The 12,712-nt window shown below is 38.5% G+C and overlaps 1 protein-coding gene across 4 annotated transcripts in view; it reads right to left on the bottom strand.

The window, feature by feature from the left end:
- The window catches only part of kcnq5a (potassium voltage-gated channel, KQT-like subfamily, member 5a), a 180,609-nt gene that overhangs the window by 48,558 nt on the left and 119,339 nt on the right, over positions 1–12,712 (bottom strand). For all 4 annotated transcript variants that reach the window (XM_049481327.1, XM_049481328.1, XM_022684693.2 and 1 more), the window contains exon 2: positions 4,124–4,214. In XM_049481327.1, coding sequence (XP_049337284.1) covers positions 4,124–4,214 — 91 coding nt within the window. The remainder of the gene's footprint in view (positions 1–4,123; positions 4,215–12,712) is intronic.

Below are 12,712 nucleotides of genomic sequence, written 5' to 3'. Positions count from 1 at the left end.
TACAAAACAGTAAAGAAAAACTGCACCAGACGTCTCCACAGCATTGCACAGTGCGCTCGGTCTGATATCATGTACAGTGAACAGTTGCGCAGTAAAAAAAAGCCTGAGTGTGCAGTTTGAGCTAGGCCTCTGCCGTGCGCTGCAGGAGCCAGTAATAGTATCTAGTTAGCGTAATTACCCCTGGAGCTCATTCATCAGTGCCAGCGGCCGGCCCTGCTAATTGCACTGTTTGATAAATCCGGCAGGATTCAACGCGACTCTCTGCAGATTAAAACATCTGTCAGTACCGAACATTACAGCAGAGCTGACAGTGCTGCGGCACGCTAGCAGCTCCTTTCTCCAGCACTCAGCACTCCTCCTGCAACCTGTGCCCAGCTCACACGCACATCACCTGGGGAAATATCTTTCAAATCTCGTTTTCTGGACCAGATACTTTTTTTTTACAATTTTTAAATGTAATTTTACGTACCTACATATACAGCTCTGGAAAAAATTAAGAGACCACACTGTTGTATTATTTTATAAAGTACAGACATGATTTCTCCCAAACTCCAAATAAGAATATTGTCATTTAGAGCATTTATTTGCAGAAAATAAGAAATGGCTTAAATAACAAAAAAGATGCAGAGCTTTTAGATCTCAAATAATAAAATTAAAACAAGTTCATATTTAAGTTTTAAGAGTTCAGTAATCAATATTTGGTGGAATACCCCTGGTTTTTAATCACAGTTTTCATGCATCTTGGCATGTTCTCCTCCACCAGTTTTACACACTGCTTTTGGATAACTTTATGCCACTCCTGGTGCATAAAATTCAAGCAGTTTTAGCTTAGTTTGATGGCTTGTGATCATCCATCTTCCTCTTGTTTATATTCCAGAGATTTTCAATTTGGTAAATTAAAAGAAACTCATTATTTTTAGATGCTTCTTTTATTTTTTTTCCAGAGCTGTATATATGTACACTCTGTTATTCTATCCTATTGGAAGTATTTTTTGATATGGGGTAGCAGTATGGGGTAGCAATTGATCATTAAGAAAGCTTGGGAACACCCACATCTGTACATGCTGTGAGGTTATGTACTGTGCTGTATATTATGTTGCGAGTGAGATTGGGAAGTTGAACCCAGGCCAAGGCAAGATTAATTATTAGATATTAGAATTGTCAGGATATTTAACATTTAACATTCCTCACTACACTCCTCGTCACTCTCTTTGCTTTAGGGTCATTGTATCATGGTTAAGCCAGTGCTCTGACCCTGGATTTCTAAGACAGGATTCGAGAACAACACTGCACCTTAAATTGTGTTAAAAGTAAAGTATAATGACAGTCAATAAGACATTTATACAGGCTTCATATTCTCTAAGATACTTTAAGGCCACGTTCACACAGCAGGTAAGTGTCGCCCAAATCTGATTTTCTCACCAAATCTAATTACAATCTTTATAATGTGATCAGTATCTCACATTTTTCTGAATAGTCTTCACTTTGTAACTGATGCACAAGAGCAAAAGAGCAATGCTTCATGTGAAGTTTCGGTTTCATCATTGCCAGAATCACCGGAGTGATACAGTGTTGGAGCTTGATGTAAAAGTGCACATTTTTGTTTTTTGTTTTGTACCCTTGGTTCCTTTAACCTTAGATTTTAATGTTTATTTTCATTTTATATTGCAGCTGTGCCCTGTGACCCTGTGGTATTTTCAATACCACATACTGAAGTGAAAGGAATTAAAAATATTAAATTCCTTGTGTTTCTTGCTGCTCACACAACCACACAAACACACATCTACAGGGGTTGGACAATGAAACTGAAACACCTGTCATTTTAGTGTGGGAGGTTTCATGGCTAACCTGGTGGCACATTGCACATTGCATCAGTAAGAGCAGAGTGTGAAGGTTCAATTAGCAGGGTAAGAGCACAGTTTTGCTCAAAATATTGCAATGCACACAACTTTATGGGTGACATACCAGAGTTCAAAATGTGATGTATCAAGAGCCGCGGTATCCAGGGTAATGTCAGCATACCACCAAGAAGGACCAAACACATCCAACAGGATTAACTGTGGATGCAAGAGGAAGCTGTCTGAAAGGGATGTTTGGATTGTATCCAAAAAACATAAAACCACGGCTGCCCAAATCACAGCAGAATTCAATGTGCACCTCAACTCTCCTGTTTTCACCAGAACTGTCCGCCGGGACACTAAATTATTGTGGTCTAAAACCAGGTGTTTCAGTTTCATTGTCCAACCCCTGTATGTCACATACTTTACATTACAAAAATATCTGATTTGGGCAATTTTTACCTCCTGTGTGAACATAACTTAACAAAGTAAATTAATCACAACCTTTTAGTATTTATAAAGAAACTTTAAAGACTATTTAGAAGTAATTATAAAGCCTTTGCTACATTGAGACTGTGTGCGGTTCATTGTCTGCATGTTCCAGCAGTTCCTCTCTGTAGGATCTCAGCTTAAGGTCGGGGTAGGGGTTTCTTTGGCATTCAGTGACACCTGAGTATGACGTGCGAGTACTGTCACAACACGTTGTGCTTTCCCAGTGCTCAGTCTATCCCACAGGGGGACTGTCTGTTTTCCCATCAGTGGGAGAGAAGCCACCCTTGACCTTTCTGAGGTGCTGATACACAAATCCAACAGAGACACCATGGGGTTGACCCTCATTACCTCAACTGCACTCACTAATAAAACAATGCAGAGCTGAAAGCCAGCTTTAAAAACATAACAAAACACATATCAGATAGCAGAGCATTGGTGTCAAATGAGGTATTGGGAACATTAGATAAATATAATGGACATACAAAACTTAGGTATATGTATATACCTGGACAAAATTATTTACAAAAGTTTACAGTATTTTTCACACTATAAGGCGAACTACTTAAAATCCTTTAATTTTCTCGTCTCGTCAGTGTGCCTTTTAATCTGGTGTGCCCTGTGTATTAATTTCACCAGTTAGGTTGTAAGGTGCAGTAAAGTCACTCTGCTAAAGTACAGCGTTATAAAGGAGTTTCGGTTTAGTTCTCCAGCACTGGACTGGAGCAGTATTAGCATTAGCCGCTAATCGCTTTTTCCTCGTTCAGAGGTGTGTATTATCGCCCTGTAGCCTGCTGCTAACCCCGGCTAGCACTGCTGGAGCAGCATTAGCCTATAACCGTGCTAAGAGCTAGCTCTTTTACCGTTCAGAGGTGAGTATATCTGACTGTAGTCTGCATGTTTACCGTGTTAAAAAAAGCTACGTGGGACGAACCACTAGCTAATGATGGGTGGCATTATCCTTAGTGCTGGAGAAATTTGTAATTATAAGCTTACTGTAAATAAGCGAAAGCGCTTTACTCACCCCAAATAAACAGTTTTCAGGACAGAAATCTGTATAGATTAATATCCAGCACTCGTTTGACTTTAAAAGAAAGTCTTTTTTTATATTACAGTTTAGTTTACTTACCTTAGCTTTACTTAACTTAGCTACCCCCCACCACCACCCAGCGGTGAGACTTGCTGAAATAAAAGTTCCTTAAAATATATTTTAAAAGGTGCCTTATAATCCAGTGCGCCTTATGTATGAAAATAGACCAGAAAATAGACGTTTATTGATAGTTCGCCTTATAATCCAGTGTGCCTTATAGTGCGAAAAATACAGTAACCTGATTTTGTTGGAGTAACTGTCCAGAAACGGTGTACTATTACATTGTGGAAGATTGCTGTGAGGATTTTAATGCATTCATTGAAGTTAGAATGTTGGATCAAAAAACGAAAAACCCATTCTAACAATGCATTAACCTCAAATGACCTAGAAGATGGACCTATTGTGGAGCAGTGGAACTGGGTTTTCTGGAATGATGGTGATGCTCACCCAATACATTTGAAATGAGTTGATGTTGAGTTGGGTTGGTGATCTTTATTAATGTTGAAGGAAACAGTAATCACGCATCCCAATACTTTTGCCTATTTTTTTTTTATTTATCACTGATTAGTTTGATGTAATAATGATGTCCACTTTCATGAGGAAATGATGAGCATTTGAGTGAGTTACTTTTCTGTCATTTTTGTTTAGCTAGTTTGCTGTGTGATATCTTGCTGCATGTGCTGAGGTGTGGAAAGCGTGCTCTCACCAATATTAGCAGACAGTGGTTGGACAGGTCCATATAAGCCGGGATGGTAGAGAACACAGACAGGACCAGACAGCCGAACACCAGGATGAAGCTGCCAAGAATCAACACACAAAAACAAAACAAGTTTATTCTCTTTAATCATCCCAGCATGAAAGGCTTCCTTCGCTCTAACTCTGAACCTATGAAAAAACTCTGATCTGTATCGCCCCGGCTAAACAGAAGATTGACACCGTTAAGGACACCCACACCGAGCTTTAGTCACGCTCCACTTCGCTCAGGGCACTGACCAAGCCCTGCCATCCATCAAAGCCACAGAAAGCTGGGCACAGTGTGAGAAAGAAAGTGGAGCAGTGACTGAATCTGAATCTGAACCTGCCATTAGAGGCAATGACTTCCCTTTTAATCAGCTCCACCAGTAACTGTCCAGCAGAGATAAGAGCAGGGTATCAGATCCAAACATTCACTGATTGCTGTATAAGGCGCTCGGCTTCTGCCAATGATAAATATGACCAATCAGGGGCTATATTAGGCAAATGAAAATAACACATAATTTACCTAATTTTGTTAACACGCAGGTCACATAATAGCACTGCTCTCTTTTATTATTTATGTCAGCCATATTTTTCAGTAACAAATGTACTTAACCATTTAATATGCATTGTTACAACATGGTAGACACATACAGTATATGTTCAAACTGCATCTTAAGCATGTAATGCTAATAATATATAATAAAGTATGTGTGCATTAGTGCTCACACTTTTGAATAATGTTAAATAGTTTAATACTCACTAATATCAGCCAATTAGTGAAGAAGAAGTTCATACTATATTAACCACACTTGATGACTAGATGAAATTTAGCTTCCACTTTTAATCCATCCACACACACACAGTGATACAGTGAGTACACATGCCCAGAGCAGTGGGCAGCCAGGGGCCCAACAGTGGTTGCCCACCAAACCCAGGTATTAAACTACCACTGCCACCTAGTTACTAGAAAATGGAACAGCCAATACCTGCATAAAATTTTTATTCATCGAATTACAGACGACAAGAACAATAGTATACACAGTTTTCTGTTTTACACACTTTGAAATCAATGCAGAGCCTTTCTTTTATTCAGTCTCTTTTACGTTTCTACTTCCATGTTGGCTTCATTCTTTATAAGTTACTCAATCATTCTTTTTATCAACTAAGATATTTTTTCTTTCTCCTGCTTGCCTCTACACTTTGCACAATTACATAAAAATATCAGTCTCTGGTCAACTTTTTTAAGTCAGTCCAATTACCCTATCCAGATTTCTGGTATGAGTCCACACACAAACCATCTGAGAATCTGAAGTGATATGAAATTGTATCAGTTGAAATGATGGGTGATTATTTAGGAAGTAATTGGTGAACTACTTGTGTGTATTTCTAGTGCTGACCAAAAAAAAAAAAAAAAAAAAAAAGAAAACACTCCCACCCCCTCACCAGGCCATTAGCAGTGGCAGCCTGAGGTAAAGAAGGAAAAATAAGAGTCTATTTATTTTCAGAAACAGATCAACCCGGAGCAGCGGCATTGTTCTGAATGCTTCTGTGTTCTTTTTTGTAAGTGCAAATGTGTGTTTGAGCTGCGGAAAACGGACTAAAACCACAGTTCCTTCCAGGCACTGCTGTTCTTCTCTCTACTGTTTCTGTTCTAGGCTCAGGGTACTTGATTCAATTCTATTTTTTCAATCCCCACCACCACCATCTCCTTCTCTTTCTCTCTTTTGAAAGGTTTCTTTTTTGTTAAGCTTTTGGATAGCGGGTGGATAATGTAACTAGAGTGAATGAACTGTTTGTATGTGTGTGAAGTGTGTGAATGTCCATCAGCAGTGATGTGTGTTAACAGCTGTCATGGCCATGTTGACACCATTCACCTGTTCAACTGATCTCTCTCTGTCTGTCTGCCAGTGAGACGTAGCCTGTCTGCCCTGTACCTAACCCCTCAAAGGCAAACACACACACACACTCTTCTACAGTTAAGTGTTGTGATATATTCTTCCTCGTCGTTTCTCTCAGTCTCCTCTAACAAAATCATGAAAATGCACATAGAAAATATAGATACTCAGCACACAGCGAGACAAAACACACCACCAACTCCATGATTTCCATTAAACAGGTTATATGTATTTATAATATGTTTACAGCACGGCAACAACCGCAAACAGCATGGCCAAACAAAATACACTAGAGGGCAGTGTTGCAATCTAACACATGCACACACACACAAACACATACACACAAAATAAACAGAAGAAGAAAGGAAGATAACAGAAGATAAGAGAAGACAAGATAAGATACATAAAGAGAAGGGAGGAAAGAAAATGCTAAATAATGAAATGTCAAAAAAAAGGAAAAACAGAAAAGAAGGAAACAGAATAGAACCTGAAGGGAAGACTGAAGAGAAAAGAAAGAATGAAGAAAAAAGACTGAATACAAGAAAAAGAAAGGCTAAAGAAAAAAGACATAAGAGAAAGAAGGCAGACTGATGGGAAGAGAACAACTAAAGAGAAGAAAAGAGAGGAGACAGAAAGACTAAAAAAGAAGAGAAGACTGAATAAAAGACTGAAGAGAAGAGAGAGAGACACAAGAGATGAGAGGAGAAGGAACAAGAACAGAAGAGAAAGAAGATAAGAGAATAGGAAGAAAGACTGAAGTGAAGATAAGTCAGAAGAAAATTTCAAAATGAAGGACAGACTGAAGAAAAAAGAAAGATGAGAAAGACTGAAGAGAGGGAAAGACTTTAGAGAAAAGAGAAATAGACAAAACCTAAAATAACAAAAGAGAAGGAAAAACTAAAAAAAAACAAGACTAAAGAAAAGAGAAGAAAAAAACTAAAGCGGAAATAAGAAAAGGCTTAAGAGAAAATTAGAGAAAGACTGAAGATATAAGATGAGAAAGACAGAAAAGAAATGAGGAGACTAAAGAGAAAATAAGAGAAAGACTTAAGAGAAAAGTAAGAAAGACTGAAGAGAAAAGAGGAGAAAGACTGAAGAGACAATTGGAGAAAGACTAAAGAGAAAAGATGAGAAAGACTGAAGAGAAATGAGGAGAGAGACTGAAGAGAAAATAAGGAAAGACTAAAGAGAAAAGAATAGAAAGACTGAAGAGAAAAAGAAGTTAAGACTGAAGAGAAAATATGAGAAAGAAAAGAGAAAAGATGAGGAAGACAGAAGAGAAAAGATGAGAAAGACTGAAGAGAAAAGATGAGAAAAACTGAAGAGAAAAGAAGAGAAAGACTGAGGAGAATAGAAGAGAAAGACTTAAAAAAAAGAAAAGACTAAAGAGAAGAAAAGAGAATAGAGGAGGATCAAATAGAATAGAGGAGGGCTAATAAAGGGCTAAGGAGAGAATGAAACACTGAAGTGTAGAGAAGAGATAAAAAGAGAAGGAAAGGCTGAAGAGGAGATTAGAGAATGAAAATGAAGAGAAGATTAGAGAATGGAAGAGAAGAGACAGGAAAGAGAAGAGAGGTAAAGCCCAGACGAGGTCAGTCCTTGCCTCTTTGACAGGACAGATAAGATAATTCATTTTCCATTTGATTAATGTGAAATATTAAGTGAATAAACCACTGTCCAAAACACAATATCACCTGAGTTATAACAGCTGCTGCGTGAGTTATTGAATGCCGTGTACAAATAGCCTGCAGACATCTGGCTCTGATTTGGCCTGAGCTCCTAATAGCCCTCTTCAGTTCTGTCTGAGCAGAAAGGTCTGGACACTCACTCCTGTTTTCACTGCAGCTGCAGCCGCTTGCTCAACACACTGCCGCTTCTGGCTCCACTCAGAGCTGGGGTCAGTGGGAAATTGCTAACAAGTGGTAATAAGGTCTGAACATGTCTTCCCACACAGGTCTGACGTCAGTAACTGGGTGGTAATGGGGAAGACTGGTGGTGGTGGGTGCCCTCCTGAAGACCTGCAGATGAAGCCGGGCAGCAGCAGTGGGAGATAAGAGGATTCTGTAATGCGTTTAAATGAAGCTACCCATCACAGTTTAACACACTGCTGATGTCCGGCTCAGATCGGCCACGGTTTGGAACAGCGGAGTTCTCAGGGATTCTGCAGAAACCTTATGCAACAGCCTGAGTGAAGCGTGTAAAACGCCCGCCTGGTGTAAACACGCTAAACAGCGTCATCAGATATGGGTGTCACACTCACGCTCACTCTCAGAGATGAGTCAGTTAGTGAATAATGAAGCACAGAAATATTCAGAAAAATATCTACAACAAACTCTGTAATGGGTGCACTGTAGAGCAGACAAACTCACTAATAAAAGGAGTGTTTGGATACTTTTGTACTATTACCTGTGCACTAGTGCATTTAAAAAAAATTGTATATCATTGAAAAGTTACTTTATTTCAGTAATTCAGTTCAAAATGTTAAACTCTAGTGGTGTCATGATTTCTCAAAGAGCAGCCCTTTCTCCTTCTTCTTAAAGAAAACCTTAACAATATAAAAATAACAGTTTTTTGTCTAGCCTTAAATATGTTAATAGTTTTGGTATTTTAAGGAGCATCTTTCTCTCAGATAAAGTTAATAATATATCTTTGTTAAAGAAAAAAAATTGTCATTCTCAGGGGCCAAAACAGTCTTAAAGTCTTAATTTTCATGTTTAACTGTTATAGTAGGATAGAGTTCAGTTTGTTAAGGCTCTAATTGTTCTATTATTTTGTACATGACTGTTCCTGTATTTTTTTTATTATTTATTTTGTTATGTTGCACATTGCTGTTTTAATAGCGCACACTGCTGCTACCAAAAAAGCCACTAGATGCATTACAAATATATCTTAATTAAATTATTTAAATTTGACCATTAGTGCCTAATGTGGTGTATTACAGATCACTTGTATCCCTTTGCATCACTTATATCAATCCCACCTTTCGAATATTGTAGATATTGTAAATTTGATGAATCAAACCAATGACTGACCATAGACTAATCTAAAACTGGCATAGGCCTCTCTGCTGTAAAAACAAAAAAGAAAAAAGAAAACCGATAATCGAATCGTGACCCTAGATACGGAAATAAAACCGAATCGAGGATTTAGAGAATTGTGACACACCTATTAAACGCATGCTATATATGTTTGTATTAAACACAGAGTGATCTACTTTAAGTGTTTTAAGTATTTCTTTTATTGTTGATGATTATGGCTTACATCCAATGAAAACCCAATAAAATTAGAATATTATATAAGACCAATTGGTACTTTAGGCAGTGTGGGCAGTGTGCCAAGTGCTGCTGGAAAATGAAATCCACATCTTCATAAAAGTTGTCAGCAGAGGGAAGCATGAAGTGCTGTAAGATTTTGTGGGAAAACAAAACACTGCACTGACTTTGAACTTGATATAACACAGTGGATCAACATCAGCAGATGACACGTCTCTCCAAACCATCACTGATTGTGGAAACTTCACACTAGACCTCAAGCAGCTTGAACTGTGTGTCTCTCCACTTTTCCTCCAGACTCTGATCCCTTGATTTTCAAATGAAACGCAAAATTTACTGATGGTCAATGATAGTTTGGAGAACCAAGATACTTTTTTCTAAATGTTATTCTAATCTTTAGTTTTATCACGTAAATTTAGCACATTTAAAGCAACTGTAGTCCAGCTCCAGCTCTTCATGTAAAATTTGGAGACCATGCTGACTACGTCTCCCAACTCAACTCAACAAACAACAGCGGCAGCAAGCTTGTGCACCTCCATGTTGGCATCTGAATCTCCTAGGTAACGGGAGGAATATAGACGTGTTTGGAATCATGTCCAGTTGTGTGTGTGGTGTGTGCTCTATACTGGTTCAGATTCTAGAAAAATGTTAAAAAACAGTGGTGTAGTGTAATATGTCCAGTCTGTTTATAATTTGCTCTGACATTAAACTTGTCTAATGTATCCAAGGCTTAACTTGGACTTTAAAGAAATTATCTGGCGGTTGGTGTAGCATAATGGGTAAAAACACTGCCTTGACAATAGCACACTAGGGTTCGATTCCAGCACCAGTAAGAGTAAATGGACAAGACCCCTACCGCTACATTTAAATGCCTGTATATAACATGATTTAAAATATTAAAAGTTTGTCTAAAGTGAAGCAAATGGTTCTGAAAAAAAAAGACCCAGGAAAGTTTTTTTACCTATAAAACTTCTGTCCATCACTGCACACAACTGGTCCGCCTCATGTTCTGCATGGACACCAATCAGAGGCTCACTCAGATACCCAACACACACTGCTCCTACAGAGACACCGCAGCTGTCAAAGCAAAATCCTCTCCACTCTGACCTGCAGTCATTAACCCTGTCTCCAATCACCCACACACAGCCAGTTTAACCCAGTGCAGCACAAGTCCACATCATCAGGCAGAGGAGGGGCGGAGACGTCTCATTCATTTCTCTACAGCCACAGAACTGCCGGGTCTGGAAACATTACTCATTTCTGCTCTGATGGAATACAATTTTCTCTGCTTAGCGCATAAAAGAGGGAACGAGTAAAAGACAGACATATTTTATAGATTTAATAGTTAAGTGGAAGTGAGTGTGCGTGCAGCTGTGTGTGTGTGTACCAGCTGGGAGGCTTGACTGAGTCTACAGAACTTAAAGAGTGTGTGCGGGGTCAGCTATGTGAGAGGTCAGCGTTTTCCACACCCTGCAGCCCTGCAGTCTTTATCAGCTTTCTTCCTACTTTTATGTGCAGGTTGTGAACTCCTGCTCAATCACACACACACACACACACACACACACACACACACGCACACACACATGTCCACGCATGGTCACAGATGCTCACACACATAGGTGCACAAACACAGACACACACACACACTTTTTGAGAGAATAATAAGTAAAGCTCAATGGTCAATGAGCGTACGAGTGATAAAACTGTAATTGCGGTGTTTTAAGAGTGTGTGTATGTGTTGGCATTAGGGCTGCAACGATTAGTCGATATAATCAACAATGTCGATTATTTCAATTTGTCGACTAAAAATTTTATTGTCGACTAATCGTTTATTTGTAACTGTACCGCATTACACAAAGTGCTGAAGACAGAAGCGCAATGAGAGATGGGTAAATGACTCACTCACACAGGTTACACTTAACTTAGCTTGTGTCTCCAAAAGTGCCTAAACAAAACAGATTACATATTTAATCACTAAATATCAGTACCTTTCACAATTAAACAATGTTCAGATATTTAAATGGCATTTAAATCTCATGTTCTGCTGTTTCTATCGTTCTTAGAGATGGCAGAAATAATCGTTGACTAATCGACTAGTCGAAAAAATAATCGTCAGATTAGTTGACTACCAAAATAATCATTAGTTGCAGCCCTTGTTGGCATAATAACCACTGTCAAACCTCTCCCTAAGACAGGCCTGTTGCCATTCAACACCTAGTTAATCTAATCAGTCCTTCATTAAAGTAGATCAAGTGTACTGTCACTGTTCATTTAAGTAGAATAGCTGATCTCTTCACACTGTGTGGAAAGGTTTGTTGTCGTATTGCTTGTTTAAAGCACTGTACCCCTTCCTGTAAAAACCCAATTCAAAAAGTTGGGATTTTGGGTAAAATATACAAAATTGTACATCTTGTAGACCCACATACTACTTACAACAGAATATAAAACATGTATCAGTTTTTAAAAGTGAGACATTTTACAAAAAAAAAAAAACACTTAGAACTTACAAGCAGCAACACGTCTCAAAAAGTTGGGACGGGGCAACAGAAGGCGGGAAAAGTAAGCAGTACTAAAAAAACTGTTGCACTTGAAAAAAAATATGACTAACTCACCTGACTGGGCATTAAATGTGCATTTTAGTGAGACAGAGTCTCTCCAGAGCAAAGCTGGGCAGAAGTTTACAAATCTGCAACAAACATTGTTCCCCATTGTACCTGTGAAGACTTTATATTTTCCACAATCTATAGCATAAAATATCATCAAAAGATTCAGATCATTTAGAGCATTTATTTGCAGAAAATGAGAAATGGCTAAAATAACAAACCTCAAATAATGCAAAGAAAACAAGTTCATATTCATAAAGTTTTAAGAGTTCAGAAATCAATATTTGGTGGAATAACCCTGATTTCTAATCACAGTTTTCATGCATCTCAGCATGTTCTCCTCCACCAGTCTTACACACTGCTTTTGGATAAACTTTATGCCTTTACTCCTGGCTCAAAACTTAAAGCACTTCAGCTTAGTTTGATGGTTTGTGATCATCCATCTTCCTCTTGATTATATTCCAGAGGTTTTTAATTTGGTAAAATAAAAAAAGTAATTATAGAACTTCAAAATGCTCCTATATGATATGAGGAACTGAACAAAAATGGACAGTGAGCTTAGAAACAAGCTCATTCAACAAGGTGACCTGTGGTATCTGGCACCAAGACTCTGGCAGCAGATGCTTCACCTCCTGTCAGGTGCAAGGTGGATCTGACTCAGATCCAGCACGTGCCAGAGGTAAAGGGAGTTTGTGAATCTGGCCATCCAAGACATATAACAGACAACAGGGCTAAATAATCTAGGCAATCTTCTACCACTGCTTTCAAAATCCAGTCCATATGCTTG

This window comes from Astyanax mexicanus, chromosome 7 (assembly GCF_023375975.1).
Source record: "Astyanax mexicanus isolate ESR-SI-001 chromosome 7, AstMex3_surface, whole genome shotgun sequence".
NCBI lineage: Eukaryota > Metazoa > Chordata > Actinopteri > Characiformes > Acestrorhamphidae > Astyanax > Astyanax mexicanus.
The sequence above is the reverse complement of the archived record's forward strand: the minus strand, read 5'-3'. Positions and strand labels throughout refer to the sequence as shown.